Below are 26,929 nucleotides of genomic sequence, written 5' to 3'. Positions count from 1 at the left end.
TATGGAACGTATAAACTATAGAGCTACAGTAGGGATTGGTTAAAAAAAGTCACGTAGTCTGATCAAACTGCATTGATCAGGCGCTTATAACAGCTGTGTTTGCTTGATCTTAAGAGTCCTATTTGCCGAAACGGAGATTTGTCAGAGCTGCATCACTGGGTTAGATACGGAGCAGTCAGGTGAATGCTTACAGGGCACTAACAAGGAACCTGGCAGAGTCCAGATGTTGACTCCGTCCGCTTTCCTTATCTCGCTCCCTACCCCCCACCCCACTGGGCATTCCCCACTACCCCTCCTTTTCCTGCTGTCACGGTGCCGCTCGTCCCTTTTGCGTTTAAGGCGCAACTTCACGCTCCGCCCCCTGCCGCTCGGGGCATCCGCCCTCCGCTCATCTTGGATTCGGCGTTCAGCTGCCGCTGCCTGCTGCCGACGTCCCTTTTCCCGAACGGCGAAGAGATCAGCGGGTGCAGCAGCGCTCGACTGGCGCTGCCTCGCCCTGAGCAAAGATGGCGGCGGCGGCCTTTCCCCCGATAGGGCCGGGAGCCTGGTCTCTCCCCTGGAGCCGACGCTCCGCGTTTCCATGGTAACGGTGAGAAGCCACTGAGCGGCGGAGGGCAAGCGCTAGGCCTTGGCGGGGGGGACGGGACCGCGGGTTTAGGAGCGGAAAAGGGCGGCCGCGGGGCTCCTGGGGTAGGAGACAGGCGGGGTGAGTGTGTTGCGGGATGGAGTAAAGGGTGAGCCTCGGAGGGGTAGGAAAGGGATATGGGGGGGGAAATAGGGTTGGGCGTCGACGAGGTGAGGCGAAGGAGGGACGGAGAGGAGGAAAAAGGGAGCTCTGCAGCCGCGTGTGGAAAAAGGGAGGTTTTAAACAGGAATGGTTGGGTTGGCTGAAGATTGCGCCTCACCGCTTGCAAAGGAGAAGAAAAGGCTGGGAAGGGCTGCGTAGCTGGGGCAACCTGATCGATTCTCAATATTGGCTCGGGAATGCGCATCTGGAAACCCTCCCGAGAGAAGGTTTTGCACCGGAGCATCCCTGTGCCATCACGGCGGTGATTCCTAAGTCGAATCCATCTGTAAAACTTTTAAAGTTCCCCATTAAAAATACAAGCAGCAGCAACCCGGGAGGATTATTATTTAAAACGGTTCGGAAAATTAAAACAGCTTATGCTTCTTCTAAAAGCAACACCTGCATATCGTTTATGCAACAGAAAAGATTAGAGCCACCAGCCCAACTGGACTGTTCTGATGCCACCCTCAGGTTGTCCTCTGGATTTTGCGTAAGATCCTAGGCTTGGATAATGAGCTCTCTTTATGTTTTATTCAGGTAATTTGATTATTGATTTTGGAGATGCCAGATGGCCTCAAATGATGAAGATGCCATTGCTTGGTACCAAAAAAAGGTCAGTCTTGAGGCTTATTTTTGTAATTCCTTTTGTCCGTTGTACAGATGTATGTGGGTTTTCCCCATTCTGTAGGTTGTAATTAAAACTGTACCTGAAGAGGGGAAAGGGGGAGAGTTCTAAAGAATTTTCATGTTTGTTTTGAACATGGTACTGCAGACTACATTTTTGGTGCCTGCTACAAAGTTATTGTAGATACTGTAGTTTCTGTGCTTCAGACTGCAATCCTATACATGCTTACCTAGGCATAGATTGAATGGCCCATATCCCTGCCTTTGTTTGCCTGGTGACACGCCATTCTCAGCAACTGAATCCCTGCTGCATCCAGCATCTGGTTTAGTTAAATTCTAATGCTTTCCTGGTTCCAGAAATTTAGGGGAGTCTTGCCTGCTCCAAAACAATATAGTACTAACTTATGAAGAAAGCCTCCAAAAACCTTTAAATACTTTATAAGCTATAGGAAATGCTGACTCAAGGGGAATTGGAATTCATCATACATCAAAGAAGATAATCAAGGAAATTGCATACATAATTATACTTTGTCCATAATAATTTTCACACACCCATCTTAGGAAATAGTAGAGGCTTGGCTAGACAGCAAGAGGGTGGGGCCCCTCCTTCTACCTGCTTCCACTGAGAGATAGTTAGCAGAGACAAAGGCCAGTAGTGGTAGAAGGATTAGGATTATGGTTTTGCCTGATATAAATTTGAGGGAAAAGGTGTCAAATCCGTAAGCAGCATGCTGGGACAGGAGGAAAGAAGGCCATGGCTTATTTCTGAGGGGATACACGACTGTAGTCATGGGAGAACCAGAATCTCTTGTAGTGTAATGCTGGAAGCCCATGTATTGTAGGCTCGGGTTGTATATATGTGTAAATCAGGGGTGGCCAACTCCCAAGAGACTGCAATCTACTTACAGAGTTAAAAACTGGCAGTGATCTACCCCCCTATTTGGGGTTCAGGTCAAAGTTGTTCAGCTTTTTAGCGGAGGAGGAAGGCCCGTTTTTTAGGCATTCAGATCAAAGTTGTTCAGCTTTTTTTTTTAGGGAGAAGGAAAGCCGCAGTTTTTGGGGTACATGGCAAAAATATTAAGTTTTTTTTAGGGGAGCCAAAGTTGTTGAGCTTCTTTGGGGGGAGCCGGTGATCTACCACAGATGTCCAGTGATCTACCGGTAGATCACGATCTACCTGTTGGACGTGCCCGGTGTAAATAAACTATACATCATAAAGATACTGCTATCTCCACCTTGGAAACATGAACCCTGAGTAAGTGCCTGGGCACCTGGAATCTCACTGTTGTGGATATTGGGGTGGAATGGAACAATATTTAAACATGCACTTTGCCCCCAATATTCCCTCAATGCTTTTCATGTCCATAGTTTTAAATAGTGGGATTCTGGGTAATAACTTGATAAATTATTTAATGTCTGTATTGTTAGTATTTCGGATTTGGAGATGGAAATAGAATATAGGAAGCAGGTTAGTTCCCTAGACTGCTCTTTAACTAACACAACTCTTTTTCAGATTGGAGCCTATGATCAGCAGATATGGGAAAAATCTATAGAACAAACTGAGATGAAGGTAAAAATCTCTTTTGTGAAATGACAGAACTCAAAAGTATATTGCACCTTGACAAATAGACATGCATGTAAAATAAGCATTCCCAAGAGGATTGTGTAGCATATGATATTTCCTAATTACAGTTGCCCTGATTTGATCCAAGGGCTACTTGTGGTGTAGGAAGTTCTGAAGGTGCACACAAGCTTTCTACATGGAAAGCAATGGGTTTCCAGTTCACTGCCACATTGAAGACAGCTGTGCAGATGCAGCCTCATTGCCATAAGTGATGAAGTCTGTGCTTGCTGGGAATTTGATCACAAAGAGTCAGTGGAGCTCTAGGTTCAGATTTGTTATGAGAAACTAGAAAGAAGCTGTACTATGCTGAAGAACTTGCAAACAAGGTGTGTTTCATTCTGACAGAAAAGAATCAAAATAATGGAACTGATTTGGAAGAGAATGATATGAAGATTGTGACCTTTATATTAATAACTGTGTTTTGTGGGAGTTTGCCCATTTTCTCATGATTTTCTCTTGGCCTAGCTTCTTTTGTTTTGAATAATTGTACTCGGTCAAATAAACTTTGTGACTGAGATATTTGCGTATCATTGGCAGATTAGCTAAAGATTGAAATTGCCTTTACTTTAGTCTTTTTGAAATACAGCGGAATCATAGAACTGTAGAATTAGAAGGAACCCCGAGGGTCATCTAGTCCAACCCCCGGCAAAGCAGAAATCCTGCCCACAGAATAATGTTAATACACAACAAAGTACTAGCTGTAACTGTACAATTTCATATGGTTGCCATACATCCAGAATTTCCTGGACATATCTGGAATAATTTGGTTGTTAGCAGTGTCCAGGTGGAAATTGTGAAAAGTCCAGGAAAATCTGGACATATGGCAGCCCATGTTGGCAGTGTAGTTTTTGCTGATTTTCCATAAAAATAGCCAAAAAAAGTCAACAACTTTTCTGTCTTGATTTTCACTGTTTGAAATATGGCGACCCTAAATTTCAGCTATATGACTGTTGGCCTGAAGAGCCTAACAAAAATGTATATGTGGCATAATAACAATAATTTTTTACTGTGGTCTGAGACCAGCTTGTAAAACACATAATGGGACTGCACTTCCAAAAGCAAAGCAGACATTTAAAACTATACAGCAATGGCTTACATGTTAAAAAATGCATCTATTACATATTTCACTGTTGTGGACAGGGAGTTGTCCTTTGCACTCACAAATACAAACTGATTCATTGAAGAGCTGTATTATTTCCCTTTAGTTATTTTGAAGATTATGCATAAATATGCAACATGAATTTCTTTAAGTGTTTAATTACTAGGTTTTTAATCTACAGTAGTGCTGAAATTTTTCAGGAAAGTTCTGGATGGTTTAGGACATTACATGGAAGGGGGTAGTAGGTTGTAAATTATGATAGGCTCGAGGTACTGTAGGAAACAGGAACTAGTGCAAGGCACAAAAAAACTCATTTCATGCCCCATGACTCCCACCCCAATGTTCTCAGGTCTGTGTACCTTTAAACACACAATTCTCTCATATTTTCATATTTTTATATAAAGGGTGAGCTTAAAATTTGCTTTTTAAAAATAAAAAAGCTAGATAAATAACTTAATCTCAGAAGTCCTGTGACAGTACACAGCCTCTGTGCTGCATACACACGCATGAGTGTAAGGAATACAAATAGCCAGAGGACATGAATGATTATTTATAAGCCAGTCTCTTTGCTAATGAGATTAGAACTAGGAGATAAAAGTAGACAGCCTATTATATTCACCACAAAATCTACTCATTCTTTATGATTAAATTTATAGGGCTTCAAAAACAAACCCAAAAAGAAAGGCCGCATACAGCCTGATCTTATAGATGTTGATTTAATCAGAGGTAGGTATTGTGTGAATAACTGCATTTGTGCACATCATCCCTATTTTACATGAGTCTGGGAGGTCAGGTAATTATTTCATCTTTTGTATAGGTATGACATTTAGTACAGTTTTAATTTTATTTATCCACAAATTTCTACCCCACCTTTCGGACCAGTGGCCAAAAAACCCCCTGCTTATAATAATAAAATAAAAATAGTAAGCAAATAATAGCAGGGGAGAAATCATAAAAGCTCAACACCATCAAAAAGTATGTTGAAATCATGATTGGACGAAAAACGAAAGGGGTGGTGGGACCAGTAGTGCTTCCTGTAGGAAGATGCAGGCACACTAAAAAATTAATTTTGCAGCATCTCTGCACTTCTGAAGTCAATAGGACCAGTGATGAATGCAGTGTACAGGTTGGATTGGGTTGGGAGAAAATGGCCCTGTAAGTAAACTGGTCCCAAACTGTTTTCAGATTTATAAGTAATAACCAGTGTTCTGAATTGGTTCCGCAAGCCAATTGGCAGCCAGTTCAAATTGCTTTCTAAAGTGTATTACTCCAATTTTGTTCAAATGACAAATAATGGCTGGGCTGCTCCATTTTGCATCAGCTGAACTTTCCAAACACTTCTCAAGGGCAACCCTATGTAGAATGCAGTAAACTAATCTAGAAGTGATGAAAGCATGTGTAGCAGTGGCCAGATAGGCTTTCTCCAGGAAATGGCACTCCTGGTGCACCAGTTAAAGCTGTGCAAAAACTCTCCTAGCCCCAGCCGGTATCTGACAATCCAGCAGCAATTGTGTTCAGGAGCACACTCAAACTGGATCTGTTTCTTCAAGGGGTGTGAAGACCTCAACCAGAACAGACTAAACACCTAATCCTATCTTTGTTTTCCTACTGACCGATAATAGCTTTGACAGGATGAAGCCTCGCTTTGTTAGCTTGCATCCATTCTGATGGAATGGAAAGGGAAATGTGGGTGAAATCAGCATGTTGAGGCATGCGATTCAGTGTGAGTTCCCACTTCATGTAGATCAGCCTCCCACAGCCCGGTGGCTTCTAGATGTTTTGAATGCCAATTCCCATCAGCCCCAGCCAGCATGACCAATAGTCCGTGATGATAAGTATTGTAGTCCAGAACATATGGAGGGTACTACGTTGGAGGAAGTTAATCTAGATGTTGAATAGAGTAAGATGGAACCCTTCAGGGACCCCGTTGGCTAAGCAGATGAACAACAGCCTCCCAATACTATATCCTGGAACCACCCTTTCAGATAGGATTAGAACTGCAGGAGAGCATTCTAAACTGCGCTAGCAGAAGAGGTTTACACTTTACATCTTTCTGTCTATACCAGGGGCAGGGAACTTTTTATTATTTAAGAGCTGCATTCCCACTTGGCCAATCCTCCAGGGGTTGCATGCCAGTGGTTGACATGGCCACACCCACACAACCCATGCAGCACACAGGCACATGTTCACTCTTCCCTGCTAAGCAGTTGGGGGGGGGCGTGGAAAACCAGTTTAGCTTTTTTAAAAGCCAGGTTGCTGGAGGGTGGGTGATCTTTCTAGAGATTGCAGTGGGGGAGGAAGGGTTAACTGCGGAAATGCTACCCTTTTAGCAACAATTATTCAGTTACATGAGCTCCCACTTGCAGTCTGAAATGATACTTCCCTGGTGCAGGTTTCACACTTGATCTATTTGTAAGAACTAGTCCTGAGTGGCCGTGAAGTTTTGCAAATATTTTCCTACATCTACAATTTTAAAGGGAGTCTTGGACTGAGTAAGGGAGGAAAAAAGTCAAATGGATTTCCCCTTAATTCTCAGATAAACTACCTGTGTTTTTCATGTATGCTTTCTAGGTTCAACATTTGCCAAAGCTAAACCTGAAATTCCTTGGACATCTCTGACAAGGAAAGGGCTTGTGCGGGTTCTTTTCTTCCCCTTTTTTAGCCAGTGGTGGATACAAGTAACTTCCTGGCGTATTTTTACATGGCTGCTAGCGCTCTACCTCCTACAAGGTGAGTAAAGATTGAGATTATGTTACAGTAGCTTGAAGAGAAAACCAAGATGACCTATTTTAGGATGGTGTAATCAATCTGATCCATCAAATTTAACAGACCTGCTCCAGGCAAATAGTTGGAGGAAGACTTTTGCAAGCAAAAAATCAAGAAGTCAGGAATCGGTCATAAATCATTCTTCACTTTTGCAGTTTGGTGGTGCATTTGCCCTTTAACACCTTGGAAAATAAGTGATTTTGAGAGAGAATCTGTCCCTGTAGCTCATCTTCACAGACATGACCTGGTAGAAATAGTCCAGGATTCTTGTCTGCTCACTCTTGAGCTTGCTTTGCAACACTCTCCTCACTTCTTTCTCCCCTTTTATCATTTCCCTTCTATTTACATTTTCCATTTCCTTTCACTTTCCTCTTTGCCATCACTGACCAGCTTTAAATGGACTTTGATCCAATGAGGAGGAAAGATCAAAGCTGGTCATGGGGTATCTGAAGAAGTGTCCGTGCACACGAAAGCTCATGCCAAGAACAAACTTAGTTGGTCTCTAAGGTGCTACTGGAAGGAATTTTTTATTTTATTTTGTTTTGACTATGGCAGACCAACACGGCTACCTACCTGTAAATGGGGTAACCTTATGATCGCAGAACACAAGCTTTGTTGTGTGGACTGCAACAGCACTTGATAAACACATTGTTAGTTGATTTTCATCATTTATCCAGTACTTTTCAAAGTGAGAGAAAAGTCATGCAAAAAAGTTTGTTGTAAATTATCCGTCTTAATAATACACCAGCCATGGTGGGAATTATGAATTAGAAGGAATCTTTATTTAGTTGGGAGTCTTTTTCCTAAACATTGTCTTTGTACCAGACTCAGCTCCATTCAGGGATTCCACTGATAGAGTGTAATGCTTCAAAGTGCTTATCCCAGCTAGATTAAAGGTTTAAGTAAACACTTTGGTGGAGAGCATGTTGTCAGGTATTTGCTTTTCCATTAAACAATTCCAAAGCTGTGTGCCGTTTGTTTGAGAGTTAATTGAGGATATAAGCTTGTTACATTATGTGCCATGTGAATGCATATGTGTTAGAACTGGCTATGATTAAATTTTAATTGCCACACAATTTGTACAGCCTGTGGTAAGATATATTAATAGGTGTTTTGTGGTATAGCTAAGATTATAGGATGTGATTTCACATATAAAGTTCCTATATGGACATTGCAAATGATTCAAGCACAATGAGGATTATATCAGGTAATTACTCCCATTTTGTTAGGAAATGATCTTACAGATTTACAAGATCTGCTATCATACCCTACATTTCAGAAACAACTAGAAATTAAGAAGTTGGGAGAACAGGCCACATTAGAGGTATACTATAGAAACCTCATTATTACCAGCTAACCATGTGAGGGTAGCCAATGGGTCTCAAACCTTCGGTGAGTTAGGGACTTCCCCTGTATGCAAGTATCTACTCTGCCCATTCCCACTTGAAAAGTAGTCACTGCTTTGCCTTGCAGAAGCATTCATATTTAGTTGGCTGGAGAGAAGCTAGTAAAGGAAGTTTTCCCCCTTCCTTTTGAAGGATGAAACCATCCCATTAGCAGCATCTTGTTATCCGTTGTGTGCTCAGCCAAAATGAGCAAGTTCAGGTGTGAGAGTTTCCTAGAGAGAGCTCTTCCATATGCTTGGATCAAGCAGGATTATAATTTATTATTTATACCCCTCCCATCTGGCTGGGTTTCCCCAGCCACTCTGGGCGGTTTCCAACAGAATACCAAATGCAATAATATATTAAACATTAAAAGTTTCCCTAAACAGGGCTGCCTTCAGATGTCTTCTAAAAGCTTGGTAATTGTTTTTCTCTTTGACATCTGGTGGGAGGGTGTTCCACAGGGTGGGTGCCACTACCGAGAAGGCCCTCTGCCTGGTTCCCTGTAACTTGGCTTCTCATAGCGAGGGAACCGCCAGAAGGCCCTCAGCACTGGACCTCAGTGCCCTTTTGCATCAACTGGGGCAGGGGGAGAGATCCTGCTAAGTGCTGCCTTTGGATGTGTGAGAGAGCTCCCTGTGATAGTCACCAGTCTTCCAAATCTTCAACCCAGTCAGATGGGTGGCATATAAATTACTATTATTATTATTATTAGTAGTAGTAGTAGTAGTAGTAGTATTCACTTGATTATGGCCCCCAGCATTAACAAAGAGGTTTTTTATTTTGTATTACTAAAACAAATGTTTGCCTGGCAGACAACTTACATACATTTTTTTCCTACAGTCATAGCAGTTGTGTTGTACTACATGATGCCAGTTGTGAGTGCAAGTGAAATTATTGGACCATTGTGCCTTATGCTGCTGATGGGGACTGTACACTGTCAAATAGTATCTACACAGTTATCAAGGCCATCAGGAATGGATGGAAGCGGTATTGGCCGGAGAAGGAGGTGAGAGAGCAAATCAGTAGATTGGAAAGGGTCTCAATTTTTAAGGTGCTTGCTGGAATTAGAACATATGGTTAGGCACTACAGTGGTACCTTGGTTCATGAATGGCTTAGCTGACGAACAAATTGGCACCTGAACGCCACAAACCCGGAAGTAAGTGTTCCAGTTTGTGAATCTTTTTCGGAAGCTGAACATCCGACGCAGCTTCTGCGGCTTCCGCTTGAGTTCAGGAAGCTCATGCAGCCAATCGGAAGCTGTGTCTTGGTTTTCGAATGGTTTTCGAAGTTGAACGGACTTCTGGAATGGATTAAGTTTGAGAACCAAGGTACCACTGTACTTACATGTCACCTTTTTGTGTCCTTGAGTGTATGTGTTATATAAATTCTCCCTTCCATGTTGGCTGGGACTCCTAGCAGAAGTCATAGGGTCGGCCTCTACACTTGTCCTGATTTGATTCCACTCCTAGAGGTTCAGGCAGAACATATTGACATGAACTCTAGGGTGGATGTATCTGTCATTTCTTGAATGAAGCAGTGCATTTATATTTTCAGTTATTGCTATTACAGGCAATGTTGGGGATTTAGAATTCTCTTTGAGCCCACCCTTCTTCCAAGTTCAATAGGACTGGGAATTGTTGGAAGGAAATGAGATTGGATCATATAGGTGAGGAGTGATGTGTACTGCGATAGGGCATATACAGACCAAACATTGTTCATCATTTCAGCCACAGTGGCATTACCAAGACTTGGATCTGGGAATTTCTAAGAGCACATCTTGCTCCTTTACAAGTATTTTTTTTTTAAGAACACTGGGAAGGAAGGAAATCTGGTATTTTTATGGTTCAACAGAAATGCCAGATTCAGCAGTACATGGCTAGACCCTTGGTATTGTCTCAGCCATATTGATCTACTGCTGGGAAAAGGCAGAGAGAGAGAGAGAGAGAGAGAGGAAAGGAAGATTTCATATATAATCAGTTCATTATGGTGACTGGATTATCTCCACTCATTCTCCCATGTGTTTATCTGACTCTACCCGTGCACACACAGCCACACACACTAAGTTCACACTGGTAATGTTTGTCTTCCACCTTTGTAGTATGTGTCAAGGATTCTGTAAGGAGTGAGAGCTTGGCCATCTTATTAACTCTGATCTGTTGCTAAAACGTTGCTTTTTCTAATGCAGGAAAATGCGGAAATTTGCAGGAGGTGACGGCAGCATTCCATACTCTTCCTTAGACAAACTCAGCAGATCTGAGGAGCCGTCAGAGTTTTCATCCAGAATCAGCAGCTTCTTTGACTCAGTATTGCGGAGAAGGAGCAGGGAGGGGTACGGTTGGTAGTGTTGGCTTGTTCAGGAGGTAGCAATTATATATATATATGTATCTAACATTTTTTCTATCTGCTGACCTTGCCTCTGTTACATCATATGCTAATTTTATGGAATGTTGTCTTTTGTAGGTGATTTAGTTGTTTTTATTTAAATGATGTAAGTTGGCCTTGCATAGGCATGAGAAGCATGGCAGTCAAGAGAGCACAAATGGTTCTCCCCTACCCAGTGCTATTTTTCTAGAAAAAGAGGTGCTGGAACTCACCATGAACACCTCCCTTGTTCTCTTCTAATGGCAATGGCCCCGAGAGGTGCTGGAACTGTGTTACGGTGAGTTCCGACTGAAAAAAAGCCCCGCCCCTGCAACCACCCTGTCAGATAGATTAGGCTGTGGCAGTTCCAAGGCCCTTTATGGCTGAGCAAGGATTGAAACCTTTATCTCCCCAGTGATTGTCTAATTAATACTCTAGATCAGGGGTCAACAAACTTTTTCAGCAGGGGACTGGTCCACTGTCCCTCAGACCTTGTGGGTGGCCAGACTATTTTTTTGGGGGGGGGGATGAACAAATTCCTGTGCCCCACAAATAACCCAGAGATGCATTTTAAATAAAAGGACACATTTTACTCATGTAAAAACACGCTGATTCCCGGACCGTCCATGGGCTGGATTTAGAAGGCGATTGGGCCGGTTCCGGCCCCCTTAGTTTGCCTACCCATGCTCTAGCTACTGTACGACACTGATTTGCCTCTAAAATGGAGAGTGTTGCATTGTTTTTCTATATCCTATTTGGGATAAAAGATGAAGTGTTATTGAGAGGAATTAATTCTCTCCCAGCTGGTTTTCAGTCAGACAGAGGAATTGTTCTGTCATTTTTTAAAAGAGTCCTCTTTTCAGTAGATTTTAAAATAGCAATGGGAAATTTCTCTTGTACATAATTATGTCTTGCCTGCTGCCCATGCCTTCTTCAGGGGTTTGAAACTTTGGAACATTTTCTTTTAGTTCCATGAAAGAAAGAAAGAGAGAAAGAGAGAGAGAAAGAAAGAAAGAAAGAAAGAGAAAAGCTGATGGATATGTGTGTTTATTCTTTTGATGGAAAAAGAAATGGATAATTCTGTAATCCCTCTGCCATTTCTTGATTTTATTATTATTTTCATTATTTCATGCATGGATCACTTCCTATGAAGCATCTCAACTTCACTTTTAAATGTGTAGAAAGAAGACGTGCTATCTGTAGCATTTCCTTCCTTAGGATTAAAAGGGGAAGGCGGGTAGCGGATAAAGGGACTGAAACGGAACATAGCAGTGGCACGAAACGCCGGATCTCCAGATCTGAGCATAGTTTGCAGCGGTCCAAGGAGGCGGTCTTACCTAGTGCAGAAAAAACCTTGGTAAGATATGAAATGGGTCAATGCTTTAGTTTTCCAGATGCAAATATCAAATGGTTTTTGTCGGAACAATGATATATATCACAATCCCCCGCATATTCCAGAAAGCGTGGAATACAGCTTTGTAAAATGTACTTTGTTGCTGCAAGCATGGATCATTAAAATGATTAGCCATTTATTTAATCATGGAAATAATATACTCGGCAAAGCAATTTCATCCTGCCTAGATATTGCACAGAAAGTAAAAAACCATGCAGTCTTTTTTTCTTCTGTGAAGTTTAAATCTGTAAATCTCCTCAAGGGAAGAGATTAGATTGAGGCTGCCATCAAATGCCCTTCAGCCCCCGCTTTTGGATTGAAGCTTCCCCCTGTTGCAAAATCATCTAGGAAGCTACTTTGGATGAAGAATTGTTTTTGTTATGATGTATTCTTATTACTAGGGACGCCGGTGGTGCTGTGGGTTAAACCACAGAGCCTAGGGCTTGCCGATCAGAAGGTCGGCGGTTCAAATCCCCGCGATGGGGTGAGCTCCCATTATTCGGTCCCTGCTCCTGCCAACCTAGCAGTTCAAAAGCACCTCAAAGTGCAAGTAGATAAATAGGTACCGCTCCAGCGGGAAGGTAAACAGTGTTTTCATGCGCTAGTCTGGTTCCCCAGAAGCGGCTTAGTCATGCTGGCCACATGACCCGGAAGCTGTACGCCAGCTCCCTCTGTCAGTAAAGTGAGATGAGCGCCGCAACTCCAGTCGTCCGTGACTGGACCCAATGGTCAGGGGTCCCTTTACCTTTACCTTATTCTTATTACTTACTTTATCATCATTCATTACCTCTCCTTTTTTAAATTGCTTTATTGATTGTAAAAAACAAACAAACCAAAAACAGTCAACAAGAAAAACCCCCAAAGGTTAATACGAATTACAAAAGATAAGTTAATTTCTTTCAACACAACTTTTATTATGACTTCCATTACCTCATTACCTCTTTTAATCCTACCTTTCCTCCAAGGATCAGAGGGTGGCACATGTGGTCTCCCCCGCCACACAAACTTTATTCTCAGAACACACCTGTAATGAGTGATGAAAGACAGTTAATGGCCCAGTGTCACCCAGTGTATTTCCTGACCAAGCCAAGATTTAAAGCCCCTTGATTGTAGGGATACCTGCACTGCATCCAAACTCCTTCAACACGGTAGATTACTTTACCATGTTACCATGTAGGAAAATAGCAGTGCAGGTTCTTGTGATAGCAACTTAGACCTCTGTTTCACAGCCTGGAGCAAATGGCAGTGCTTTTAGGAGAGTAATAACCATGCTGATAACCATATGTCACTGAAACTAAAGTTCTGGTTGCAATTCCTCTCCTTTCAGTTGTTTGCTTGTAGTGTTTACCGGTAGTTGGTACTATTAACAAGCAGTTTTCTACTTACTGGTAACTATTACACAGTTTATGCTACATGAACACGACAAGTTTGATCTGCATGATGCTGACTAGCTTTCATTTTAATTGCTGCTCTTTTCAGATTAATGCCAGGCGCTCTGGGGTTTCTGATGAGCTGTCAAGTGAGGAGGATACAGATGCTGTGAGTCAGAACATTTTGTTGCGCAGAAGTGTAGAAGGTGCCCCTAGTGAAAATCAGAGCAGGAAATCTGTTACTACTCCTTCTGTTTCTCCAAACCAGTCAGTATCACAGGTAAGTTACAGTTTCTGTAACAGTGATTGCTGTCTTAGAGAAGTAATTACTCCACTTCCACAGACCCAGGTTGGGTGTCATCTTTGATCAGAAGCAGCAAGAAAATAAGCTGTTAAATTTTATTTGATCCTAAAGCCCTGGATTAAATGCTGCCACCTTGTTAAATGTATTTCAACTCCTCAGTACTTGGGGATGCCTGGAAATGAAATGAATAATGCTTATTTGGAATTGACATAAAATGTAAGCCGCTTTTTCTAGTATATTTAATGTATTAATACGGTTTGTGTTCTAGATGGACATAACATAGATATAAAACAGAATCACAGAACTGACACTGACATCTAGGATGACGACTTTCTGTTTTGGTACCCAAGGCCTTTTCTGACTCACTATCCCTGTAGACTCAGTAGTTTTGCTTTTTCTACAGTAAACCCACAACGAAACATGAGTTTAATGGTACTTTTACTTAAATAAAATAAAGCGTAAGGATTTCAGACATGAAGATAAAAATAAATCTATTAAAAAGTACTTCTTAGATAAAGTAGTTCAAGATTAGAGGCTTCACATTTCTAGCTATCTAAAGTTAATTTTAAAGCAAAACTCATTTGCTGTTGATGAAAGGAAATAACTGTTCAGAAAAGCCATTGGATGAAAGGTCCCTCTTCTTATATTACACCAAGGTACCTGTGGTGGCAGCAGAAAAACAGGAGGTGATGGTCTCCTAAGTGGCAGCTAGAGTTTGCAGTTGTCATAGGCTTAAGGGAAATCATTTGGCCATTTAGATGACTTCATACACCTGCATTTATTTATTTTTTAAAAATACACCTACTAGAGCCTTATGCACAATGAAGTAATGAAAAAGTACCACTTGATATATCAATTCTGTTAGCTACTTTTGCCTTTTCATTGTAGCCTACACTTCAGAAGTATGGATGGCAAGATGTATGTATCTATGGTGGCTCCACATGGGTTTTAGAACCCTGATTTTCCAGCATTCTACAACTCACATAAAGGCCCGACTTCACTTTCTGCAAGGAGAAATGGCAAAGTGAGGTGGTGAAGGAGCAAGATTAGGACTAAGCCCTCACCTCTGGTTATGTTTATGTAGGGTTGTGTGCAAGCACACACACATTTTGGACAAGAGAAATGGGAAGATAAGAAATAGTATGTTCATTCCCACATGCAAAAATTCTGCACTTACTGTCTTTTGTGGTCTGAGGCAGGTCAAGGAGGTCGTGAAATCTATGCAAGACTCTGACAGCATAGAGGAATCGGAACTGGACACAAAAGTTATTCATGAGGTACCAGTTTATCCAAAATTTTAGATTATTACAGTATGTCACATAAGTTGAAGAGCCTGTATGCAGATAATCACCCTTTTCAAATTTGGGGTTCTCTTTAGCCCTATGTGAGGAAGTAGTTGCTGATGTTTTTTTTTCTTAAATGACATGACTCTTTCCGTGCAACATTAATTGGGTAAGTGATGATGGAAGATGAAATGAATGACATCTGTTTCTAGTTGAAACATATTACTTTATCTCAATGTCTGCTCCTTGTATTGTCTAAAAAGGCACACTGAGTAGTTCATAGACAGCAGAATGGGAATAAATATGTGCTCCTTACTTGAGTATTGCAATTTTTTGTGCTAAATATCTCTAGGTATACCTATAGCTGACTCAAATATTCATCATGCTTTGCTATACCCAATGTGAGACTCAGAATGCATTCTTGTTGTAAGGGTAAAATGTTCTTCTGTGATGTACCACTTCTATTTAAAAGTGAACAAAGAACTGGCCAGTTTATTTTTTAGGAATACAAGATTCTAAGGTGTATAGCCCACTTAGTTTTGGGGGTGAAAAGGGAGATCATGACATTTTATATAGCATCAGAAACTCTTCATTTTGAAGGAAGGTGGAGAAATGGGAGAATTTTGTTGAACTTTATATGGTTTTTTTATTGACTCTTCAACAGTGGGGATCTATTGTTTTCACTGCTTAAAAATTTGTTTCTACTGAGAAACTCCATTTTGTTAAAGCTCCCCACTGACAATAAAAATTCACCCCAAAATATCACACAGTGCTCTGTGACTGGTGTTCTTTGGACACTGATCTCTTGTGTTAAAGCAAATATGTTGCTCTTTCCTTTCTAAAACTAAATTTATTTCTGTATGAAATAAAATTTAAATCTCTACCAATCTGGAGAAAATCTTCTTACCTGCCTTCCAGCACTGGCAAGTCATAAAAATGTTTACTTCACTGGAGCTCTGAGCTCCAATGAATCTATTAAAGCAGAAAACTAGCACATAAACTGGTTTATTTAACACTATTTTTTTCTGTTGCAAAGTTAAATTCTGGGTAGGTATAGTCTCCCTATTCTTCTTGGCTTGTCTCTAGGGTCCCGTGTTACACATGAGTATAAGACACATTTGTCGATTACGTTTGTACTTCGTGGTAGTGCCCATGTCTCTCCCCCCTGCTTTCATTTTATCCTCACCAAAACCTTGTCAGCAGCCAGTTTGGGGGGGAAAATGTGTTTACCGGGATACTTGAAGAAGAGCAGGAGAGTGTTTTCAGTCACAAGTACACCACTTGAGAAGCTAGTGATTGTAGCAGTTGCCTGGTATGCATTTCTGCATTCTGTGATTGAAATGCATGCCCTTTCTTACCAGTGAGAATACTTATGCTTGCTATCAGCACCCCATTCAGTGTAAGTACAAGAGTTCAGCATGGTTCTCTGGTCCCTGGAGGGCACGGGTATGTATGATTCCCTTTGCAGGGGGACTTTGTAGACAATGCTAAGTTAGCAGACCCAGTGAAAACATATGGCGGACAATTCTAAACAGAGGAGGAAAATGTACATTTTTCTTGCTAGGAATAGGATTGGGCTTGTTTGCCGTGTTGCAGCTTAAATCAGTAAAACATTGTACAGGGGCAATTTGGGCCTCATTGAAGTGGCCATTTAGTGACTGGTCTCAGCTGAATCAGTTGGCATGACGTTTCCTTGCAGGAGTCCAGATCCTATCATAGTAGTGGATCTCGGAGTGGCAGTGCATCCCACAGAGACTCGTCCAGCACCCGCCATGACTCTGAGACAGAAGATGTGCTGTGGGATGATTTGCTTCACGGCCCTGAGTACCGCTCCTCCTACACCAGCGACAGCGAGGGAGCCAAAGGAAAAGAAGCAAAGGGAAGCAAACGTGACCTGAAGGAGGATGTTTTCCAGCAGGTCTGTAACATGTGTAGTGTTTCCCCCTGTGACTGTAAATTAAGTGAATTAAAAGCTGGAGTCAAACAGCCAAAATCTCCCCCTCGAGCAACAGGGCGTGAAACTCCTTTGTCAGGAGTTTCTGTGCGCAAAAGTCACTTCTCTTTGCCATTTAACTGGGAGTGTAGTTGGGTTTGTGGTTCAGTTCTGGAGTATTCCCACTCAGCAGGAAGCAGTGTTAGCTTAGGCACATTCTGCTAGATGGCCTCAACGATACAAGGGCAGGGCTAAGGAGAAGATTTCCATGAATGGTGTGGGAGACTTGAATCTTGGTGCATGGCAGTGATCTTTCAAGTGCCGGAGTCTCAGCAATGGCTCAGGGGCATTGGAGGGTTATATTCCCTAAGCCTTCTATTAAAGGAATTCATCAAAGTGAAAGTTTTGTTTGTCAAATTTGGGAAAATTTCTGATGTACCCGTGACATTAGCACAGTTTACGTATGAAATAAATGCACTCTGGGGAAGCATAAGTATAAAATATTGCGTCCTTCAAGTGCTCAGAAAATGTGATACTATTGGTGTAAGCCATGCTGATTCGAAGCAGCAAATGATAAAACAAGTGTGTATTTATTGCACTAAAAAGATTTTGAGGGGACTCTGCTTATAGGGTCTCATAGATCTGGTGAAAACTTCTTGTTCTCAGAATTACTTAGCCCTTCAACCTGCATAATATTAAATCCATCTGTACGTTATTATAGGCAATGAATGATGGCATCCAAAGTATGCAGTAAGGATAGAGCCTGGAGCTTTGAAGGGTGTTCTTGCATATTCAAAAATGGTCCATCTCTTCAGCAGTGAAGTTTGACATCTTAGTGGCAAAGTGTTTGCTAATGTGTCACTAAAGCTACTGTTTTGAAGCTATTTTTCCCCATGTTAGAGACAGATTTTCCAGAATGTGGCTCCAAGATGCGTTTTCTTCCTCAGAACCACTTGTTCTGGCTACAGAACACAAACCCAGCCTCTACCAAAGTGAGTGCCCTCATCTGGGAGGGGAATGAGTGCAAGAAGGTGGACATGTCTGTGCTGGAGATCAGTGGGATCATCATGAGCAAGGTAAGGGTTATGTGCATTGTGTATTTTGGGAGGAAAAACATGACATTTATTTTCTGTGCATCTTGGGTCAGGTTTAATATGCTATCATTGCTGTATACAAACAATTAAAATTGCTCAAGTTGTCCCCCATCTTAGCAACTCCTGCTGAAACATGACAGGTGGACTGTGAGATGGACACCCAAGGCTGGGGGAGACTGCAGCAGCTTTAATTGTAAGGAGAAATGTGGTCAACAAAAGCTTCGAATAATATATGTGTTCATTTTCAAAGTGCCACAAGACACTCCCCCCCCCAAACAGATTAATGTTGCTACTGTTCTGGAAATTACTATGGGGAGAATTTTTTTTGGGGGGGGTGTTAACGGTTAAAATGAAACATTTCTTGCAGGCTGTGAAATTTTGCTCTTACTTTCCCTAACCAATAGGTCAATGCCTATCAGCAAGGAGCTGGTTACCAGTGGCTGGGAAATACTGTTACCATTGGCTTAGCTTTCCTTCCATTCCTCTATCGACTCTTCCACTCCAAGACCCTGGAGCAGTTATGGTCCCTTTCTCTAAAAGAACTTTTATATATCTTTTGTGGGGCTCCCACCATCCCTCCGGTTGTCGCCCTTTCAGCAATCATCTTCCTTGAGCGCCTGTGCCTTACCTGGATGTTTTTCTTCATGATGTGTGTTGCCGAGAGAACATACAAACAGGTTGGTCTGAACAATTAAGCCTTGGGGCAACTAGTAGGGCAGAAATGCCATGGCAGTGAAATGGTTGCCACTGAAAGCACCAGCCCCGTAGTAGTAGTAGTAGTAGTAATAATAATAATAATAATAATATACGCCAGCCACTCTGGGCAGCTTCCAACAAAATATTAAAATACAATAGTCTGTTAAACATTAAAAGCTTCCCTAAACAGGGCTGCCTTCAGATGTCTTCTAAAAGTCTGGTAGTAGTTTTTCTCTTTGACATCTGGTGGGAGGGCGTCCCACAGGGCGGGTGCCACTACCGAGAAGGCCCTCTGCCTGGTTCCCTGTAACCTTGGCTTCTCACAGTGAGGGAACCGCCAGAAGGCCCTCGGCGCTGGACCTTAGTATCTGGGCAGAATGGTGGAGGTGCAGATGCTCCTTCAGGTATACTGGGCCAAGGCCGTTTAGGGCTTTAAAAGTCAGCACCAACACTTTGAATTGTGCTCGGAAATGTCCTGGGAGCCAATGTAGATCTTTCAAGACCGGTATTATATGGTCTTGGCGGCTGCTCCCAGTCACCAGTCTAGCTGCCGCATTCTGGATTAGTTGTAGTTTCCGGGTCACCTTCAAAGGTAGTCCCACATAGAGTGCATTGCAGTAGTCCAAGCAAGAGATAACTAGAGCATGCATCACTCTGGTGAGACAGTCCGCGGGCAGATAGGGTCTCAGCCTGCGTACCAGATGGAGCTGGTAAACAGTGCCCTGGACACAGAATTAACCTGCACCTCCATGGACAGCTGTGAGTCCAAAATGACTCCCAGGCTGCACACCTGGTCCTTCAGGGGCACAGTTACCCCATTCAGGAACAGGGAGTCCTCCACACCTGCCCACCTCCCGTCCCCCAAAAACAGTACTTCTGTCTTGTCAGGATTCAACCTCAATCTGTTAGCCGCCATCCATCCTCCAACTGCCTCCAGACACTCATACAGGACCTTCACCGCCTTCACTGGTTCTGATTTGAAAGAGGTAGAGCTGGGTATCATCCACATACTGATGAACACCCAGGCCAAACCCCCTCATGATCTCTCCCAGCAGCTGTATGTAGATGTTGAAAAGCATGGGGGAGAGGACAGAACCCTGAGGCACCCCACAAGTGAGAGCCCAGTCTGAACACTCATCCCCCACCACCACTTTCTGAACACGGCCCAGGAGGAAGGAGCAGAACCACTGTATAACAGTGCCCCCAGCCCCTCTAGACAGTCCAGAAGAATGTTATGGTTGATGGGTCTCCTTCACTTCCTTTCTCCCAGATAGCCTCTAGTATCACAAAATGAGTGTGATGTTACTGGGTTGCATCTTTCCCCTCTGCATGCATGTGGCAGCATGTGGATAGAGTCTAAATGGATTATGTTTTCCTCCTCATTTGACACCTTGCAGTAATGTGTTTCCTAACCTGGAGAAATGTTATTGAAGGGTTCCTTAGCATATTGTTTATTAACCTGACTGCAGTAATGGTAAGAGGAGGATCTGGTTGTGATTCCCAAGTGACAGCAAAGTGCAGTTTGTCATGACAGAAACTTACTTTTCTTTTACAGCGGTTTTTGTTTGCAAAACTTTTTAGCCATATCACTTCTGCTCGGAAAGCCAGGAAGTATGAAATCCCTCACTTTAGACTCAAGAAAGTTGAAAACATTAAGATCTGGCTATCACTCCGGTCCTACCTAAAGGTGCGTCTAAAAGCATTGGCATCTCATCCTAAACAGAAGATTCCAATTGCTACTTATGTTTTCAAAGGAGTGAGACTAGCCCTGCCTCCTTTGTACAAAAACTATGAAAGAGGCTGCTGCCTAGGACTGTGCTGCTGTTTTCAAGTGAGTGCTTGTTCCACCAAGCACTGAGTGAGATCAGCCCCATCTCCCTTGTGGCAAAATCTAAGAAAGGACCTGCCACAAGGGATTGCATGTTACACTTGGTGAAGAGGTCTCTTCCCGGAGAGAAGGCATCAGCTGGCAATGGGCTGCTGCTTAGCAGCAATTTTTGATAGCTTTGAATTATTATGAGTCAGTTTTGAACTGCATTGTTTGTTGAGTTGTTTGCTTTTTCTTTATATGCTATTGTGTTTTTATGATTATGTTGATAGAAAATGTATGCCATTTTCTCAACAATGTTGAGCTCAGCAGCTCACAATAACAATAGCATTAAAATTAGCAAATGCTGAATCAAATAGAACTGTTTCTGTTGCTCTCTTTCTTGCACACTTTCCTGCTTTTATAATTCAATTTTTTGTTGTGGCAGAGGCGAGGCCCACAGCGATCTGTCGACGTGGTTGTATCTTCCATCTTCTTATTGGCTCTTTCCATTGCTTTCATATGCTGTGCACAGGTAAGATCTCAATAATTATTTGAAGATACAATGCTGATAACCAAATTTATATATTAATATAGTACTAATACAAACATCTGAGTTTGGGTGTATGATGCAATGTGAGGAGAGTTCCACCTCAAAGGGAAGAGTTTGAAAATTGTCCATTTAAAGAACTTGCACTAAAAAGCTGGACCTGAATTTGCTTGTTTCTTCCTCCTTTTCAAACATTTTTTCAAACATCACTTTTAAAAATTGTAATCCAATGGGCAGGAGTCCCCCCCCCCCCACTAGCGATGTGTACGCTGTTCCAGAGGAATTCTTTGACTGAATAACAGGATAAAAACAATTCTCTCTTTTTTAAAAAAAATAAAAGTAGGTTTATAGCTAAAATTCCTTTTTGATTTGGTACATTTCCTCTCCAAAGAGGAGAGATCTTTATAGAGCAGGTGTGGGGAATCTCTGGCTTGTGTGCCTAATTAGGCCCAACACACATCGTTAACCCGAGAGGCAGTTTCCTCCAGATCACGGCCACTTGTTCCACCCTGAAAGTTTATGTGATGTCAGGTGAGTGACAGGTGGAGACACAGTTGCCCGTGAACAAGTGGGAGCTTTGCCACCCGACCCCACCCCACTCACCATTCCCCTTTCCCCCCTCTTTTCTTCCTAACCTAACACTGTATGTAACACTAATGTCTCACAACAAATGAAACTGATCAGTAGAAAACTCATCTTGAAAAAAAGAGACAATGCACATATTTTCGTAAACTAAGAAATCTTTAATAAAAATATATTTTAAAAAACACAAGTGGGAGCCTTAAAGTGGCAATGCACTCCCAATGGTGACACCAAGCCACCCTTACCAATGTACTACCAGTCAGCTGGGATTGCTTATGCTAATAACTTCCCCATGGCGGAACTCCATCCTAGCAGAAAACAGAGGTTGAAGTCAATGCCTATCAGCTCCCTAGGAACTCTGTAGTCAGTTGATCCTTCCAGGGGCTTGCAAAGAGTGGACCAGGGCTCTTTGGAAGCTCCTTTCACCTTGCAAAGTGCCCTGTTTGGCGCTTTGAAGAGCCCATAATCAGCTGATTGGCGCTTCAACTATGCAGGGTTTTTTGTATGCTCCCATCACCTTACATGTGTTTGGCAGGTGGTGGCTTCACCCAGGCTTAGGGGAGTTAAGGGTCTACCGGCCTGCTAGCCTCGTCCAGTTCTCCACCTCTGTTATAGTGGCTGTTCTACATGCACTGGAGAAGCACCCAGCTGTTCTTTTATATAACACAAGCTGTTCTAAATGACACTATGGAGAAGGTAGCATCTAAACTCATTTACAGTAATTTCAGCTTCTTGCTTCCTTTAAGAATCTATTTCATAACTGAGAAGATATCCCAAGACAAAGCTGAACTCAAATGGCCAAGCATGGTTAAAGCACCAAGTTTGTTTAGCTAACTCAAGTCTTTGGTGCGGACACTTCCCACTCTGTCAGCTTTTTCTCTTCCTGTAGTTTAGGTTCCTTGCTAGACTGGAGACAGTCATCTATTGCAAGATACAAACTCACAGGGGCATAATTCTGCCCTTGCTAAGCCCTCTGCTGTGACATATGATTAATTCAACTGAGAAACAGGACAGGGAATATGCTATAGAAGCTAATAGGGCAGGTAGGAGGAGTTATTTACATTTTCCTCACCTGCTAATTCTTTCCTACACCCCCCTTGCATTTCTGTTACTTTAGGAAACATGTTTGAGATTATTTTTTGCTTTTGTGTGAATGATAGTGGTGTTCTTACTGTCCAGGCTCTTAAGGTACCCTACAATTTTTTTCTAAAGATAATCAGAGAAATATTTAAACAGGTACACAGTAGCATTGTGAGAAGAAATAAACTTAAGTCCCCGTTTTGTGCTATAGCAGCTGTTACAGCTAGTAAAGGGCAGTTTGCTGATTTTGTTGTGTTGTTTTTCACAGGTTTTAAAAGGTCACAAGACATTCTTGAATGCTGCTTACAACTGGGAATTCCTAATCTGGGAAACAGCCCTGCTTCTCTTCTTGTTGCGTTTGGCATCCCTGGGCTCCGAGACCAACAAGAAATATAGTAATATTTCAATTCTACTCACTGAGCAGGTATTTTGCCTAACATGCACCCTTGTGATAATAGGTTAAATTATTTGCCACTTTCAGTTTGCCATTCATGCCTGTAAATATCCATACTCCGATCTAGATCTTTGCACAGTTCACAAGTTAGTCTGTTACTTACCAACTTAAATCTATATAAAATGAATGTATTAGTTTTGAAGAACAAGCTGGTTTTCAAGCCAGGTGCTTGAAGAGATCAGGGTCATTTTGTTAATGGCTACAAAGTGTCACACTTGCACATTTAAAATGTAACAAAATCTCAGTGTTTAATTATCATCTTTCAGACCCAGTGCATGGTCTGAAGGCTCATGAGGCTACTGCCTTGCTGAAGCTAAGCAGGTCTGGGTCTTGTCAGTGCCAGGATGGGTGAGCCCTTGGGTACCAGATCTATGCTGCCTTTAGTTCTATAACAAAAGGCAGGATATAAATGATGCTATATTCCTGCCCCCTTTCCAAGCTACAAATCTACTTTTCCTGCTACATGGACTCTTAAAACATACCCTTCATGAAGCACCTGTCTGTGCAGCCAGGATTTGTTTAGACACCTGTCTTCTTGGTCTGTCATCTCCCTTTCTCTGAGGTACCCATGTTTCTGGTAGAGACTAGCTTGTCTCTCATTTTGGTGCTAGGGCGTATTGTAATTTGCTGACCTTCCTTTGGTATACAGGCAAATGGTTGATTTTTAAAATTATTTTTTGTAACTTCCAAGCATTTTGTGGACTGCATCTAGGTGTGTGTGTGTATTTTAAAGCTCCTTGTGGGGGCCTGTGTTTCTGCTGCTTTGCTTATGAGTTGATGGAAAAGCACCATGCTAATAAAAGGGCAAGTATTAAGTTACTTCAGTTAATACTGTCTAAGGCTAAGGATGGATGAAGGAATGTTGCTTATGCTACAGCTATAGGTAAAGGACAGACTTGGATCAATAAAAGATGTGAACTGTTTTTTTAAAAAATCTGTTGCAGATAAACTTATATCTTAAGATGGAAAAGAAGCCAAACAAGAAAGAACAGCTCACACTGGTGAACAACGTCTTAAAACTTTCTACCAAACTCCTGAAGGTGAGCAGTTCAGAACTATGTAACTCTTTGCCATTTTAATACTTGATAAAATGATGTTTGACCATTTGAAGGGTATTTTTGTGGTGCCCATTTGGGAAGGGGCAGAGCACATACTTTGCATGAACGTCTCAGGTTCAATGCTTGGCATTTCTAGGTAGGGATGGGAAATGTTGCTGTCTGAAACCCTGAAGAGTCAGTGTGGACAGGGCTGACCTAGATGGTCCAATGGCCTGACTCAGCATAAAGCAACTTCCCATGTTCCTAAGCAAGACCAGCCTGTTAACTTTCCTTTCTGATGGCAGGAGTTAGATACTCCATTTAGACTGTATGGCCTGACAATGAATCCCTTAATCTACAACATTACTCGTGTGGTGATCCTGTCTGCAGTCTCTGGTGTTATAAGTGATCTACTGGGATTCAACATTAGAGTAAGTATTGATGTGTCTGCATGCAGAGTGGCTAATTCAGTTTGGTGTTTTTCTGTACGCAAGTTCATACACTGAAGTACAGCCTTTCCTTCCTATGGGCTTGGTGATGCTGCAACAGATACTGTTACCAATGAAACCAGCACTTGGGCCTCATGATTCTGGACTTTCACTTTAAAAACAAACCAAACCAAATAGAGAAGGCTGCTCAGTTTAAATAATTGGTTTCTGCTTCTTCCTGTGTGTAGCCCGCAAATAATAACCCAGGATCTTATCAGAAAAAGAAACAAAGACCTGACAGTTGCTTGTACTGTACAGGTGAAACTCAAAAAATTAGAATATCATGGAAAGGTTCATTTCTTTCAGTAATTCAACTTAAAAGGTGAAACTAATATGAGATAGACTCATGCATGCAAAGCGAGATGTGTCAAGCCTTTATTTATTGTAATTGTGATGATTATGGCGTACAGCTGATGAGAACCCCAAATTAACAATCTCAGCTTTGGGGTTTTCATCAGCTGTACGCCATAATCATAACAAATAAAGGCTTGACATATCTCACTTTGCATGTCATGAGTCTATCTCATATATTAAACTCCAGTAGCTAATGAAAACAATTGCTTACATAAATGAACTTTTCCACGATATTCTAACAGGCTTACATTTTGAACTATGAAACTACTCTTTTGTAGATTGATTTTTTTTAATGCAATTGTTAAGCTACTCTTCTGATTTAATGCTTAATACATGCCTACTTAATTTTTTAGTTGTGGAAAATCAAACCGTGACTTGAAGAAGAAAGAAGCTTGGGCCCTTGTCCAGTGCCACAAAGAGTTATCGGCAGTCCTGCATGGGCTTGGTATGGCATTTGAAGGTGCTTCTCTCATTTTAGTAGTCCTCACATCTCATGTTTTTCATACATTCTGTCAAGACCAGAATAAATTACTTTTATTCTCAGTGAGGCCATGGCTTGAAGAAATGGTTAAATAAACCTTAGTATACGGGCTTCTTAGAATAAAGTTATCTGACAAACCTGCAGCTCCCATGGAGTGCAGTAGTATGAAATCATACAACAGATATTTGTTGCATAAACAAAACCACTGCAACAAGCCAGTCATTTTCTGACCTGAAAAGGCTTGCTGTTAAGTCATCTGTAAGGGGAACAGAACTTAATGCATACTACAAACATGTTAAGGGACATGTTTTTAAAATGAGGTGGCTGAGCATGGTGCTATGTTCTAAGTTCAGAGAGGTGCTTGTTTTTGGCAGAATCACCTCCTTTTGGTAGCTTGCTCTTGACCCACTTTAAAGTGCCTCCAATAAAATTTTCTTGAATGGCACTAGACTTAGCAGCAGAAGCTGCTGGAGGCCTTGCCTACTGATGTTGATTTATAAGAGAAGGAAATTATATACTCAACTTGTGGTGATGGATTTTTATCTCCAGGCATGCAGCGGTTGCTTAGGAACACACAAACAGCTCCAGAAGGTGGCTTACAATAGGCCTGCCACACACACCAGGAGAGATGATAGTTTTTATATGATTAGCATTCTTCAAATAACTCATTATGTGAACTCAGACTGATCTGAACAAGCAAAGCAATCTCTCCATGAGAGAATACAGCAATGTTTATGTGCTTCCAGAGAGAGCAGATATTTTACAGTATTTAAGAGGCAATTAGAACCAAATTTCTGCTGGGATAGATTACAACACCCATTGCTGGCATTTAGCTGCACGGAAAGTGGGATGGACCTGAAAATTTTCCCACTGCAGGGAGCTATCGATTAAAGAACTTTACACACAATCCTTCCCAAGTAGGGTAAGTATTAGGGCTGTGGACTGCTTCACACAAGCACATTTTCTATAGCTGTACTGATTTTCACATATGGTATACAGATGGTTTACCATACATAAATATTTAGAACCTATATGGCAGCTTCTGAATGTACATGCAGCAAACCCATTATTTCTATTGTTTTTCTATTTGTGATATTATAATTTTATTCCTAAATCCACATACAAATATGTGAAGTAACTCTAAAAGGGCTTACCAAATTATCACTGAGTGGTTGGTTGCTGTCACTAGTATGTATGGAATAGTTGAATATTTTTAAAATCAGCACTGCCTGTAGCATCTTAAGATATACTTTGTATATGATACTGTTTATACAAACAGCTTTGTATAAACTGTTTATTGTCATACAATATTCTTCAAGTCCAACTAAATGTTAGTAATGTGGATGAATAAAACAAGTAATGTAAACACTGAA

At 41.7% G+C, this 26,929-nt stretch overlaps 1 protein-coding gene across 5 annotated transcripts; it reads left to right on the top strand.

Annotated features, from left to right (window-relative positions):
• Positions 1-493: 493 nt before the first annotated feature.
• Positions 494-26,929, top strand: PHTF1 (putative homeodomain transcription factor 1). 5 transcript variants are annotated; one of them, XR_004426882.1, is made up of 20 exons: positions 494-589; positions 1,325-1,400; positions 2,925-2,981; positions 4,791-4,860; positions 6,706-6,864; positions 9,129-9,294; positions 10,475-10,618; positions 11,869-12,007; positions 13,523-13,693; positions 14,917-14,994; positions 16,700-16,918; positions 17,881-18,009; positions 18,432-18,704; positions 20,279-20,410; positions 20,979-21,065; positions 23,011-23,166; positions 24,141-24,236; positions 24,539-24,664; positions 25,429-25,535; positions 26,106-26,929. XR_004426882.1 is itself a non-coding variant. In XM_033152983.1 (20 exons), the coding sequence occupies exons 2-20, from the start codon at positions 1,356-1,358 to the stop codon at positions 25,447-25,449; spliced, it is 2,214 nt and encodes a 737-aa protein (XP_033008874.1). In that variant the 5' UTR covers positions 494-589; positions 1,325-1,355; the 3' UTR covers positions 25,450-26,929. The 5 variants fall into 5 exon arrangements, 4 of the variants coding, with proteins under 4 accessions (XP_033008874.1, XP_033008872.1, XP_033008873.1 ...); XM_033152983.1 differs by having other exon boundaries at positions 10,475-10,555; positions 10,610-10,618; positions 25,429-26,929; XM_033152981.1 differs by having other exon boundaries at positions 25,429-26,929.

This window comes from Lacerta agilis, chromosome 6 (assembly GCF_009819535.1).
Source record: "Lacerta agilis isolate rLacAgi1 chromosome 6, rLacAgi1.pri, whole genome shotgun sequence".
Lineage (NCBI taxonomy): Eukaryota > Metazoa > Chordata > Lepidosauria > Squamata > Lacertidae > Lacerta > Lacerta agilis.
The sequence above is the reverse complement of the archived record's forward strand: the minus strand, read 5'-3'. Positions and strand labels throughout refer to the sequence as shown.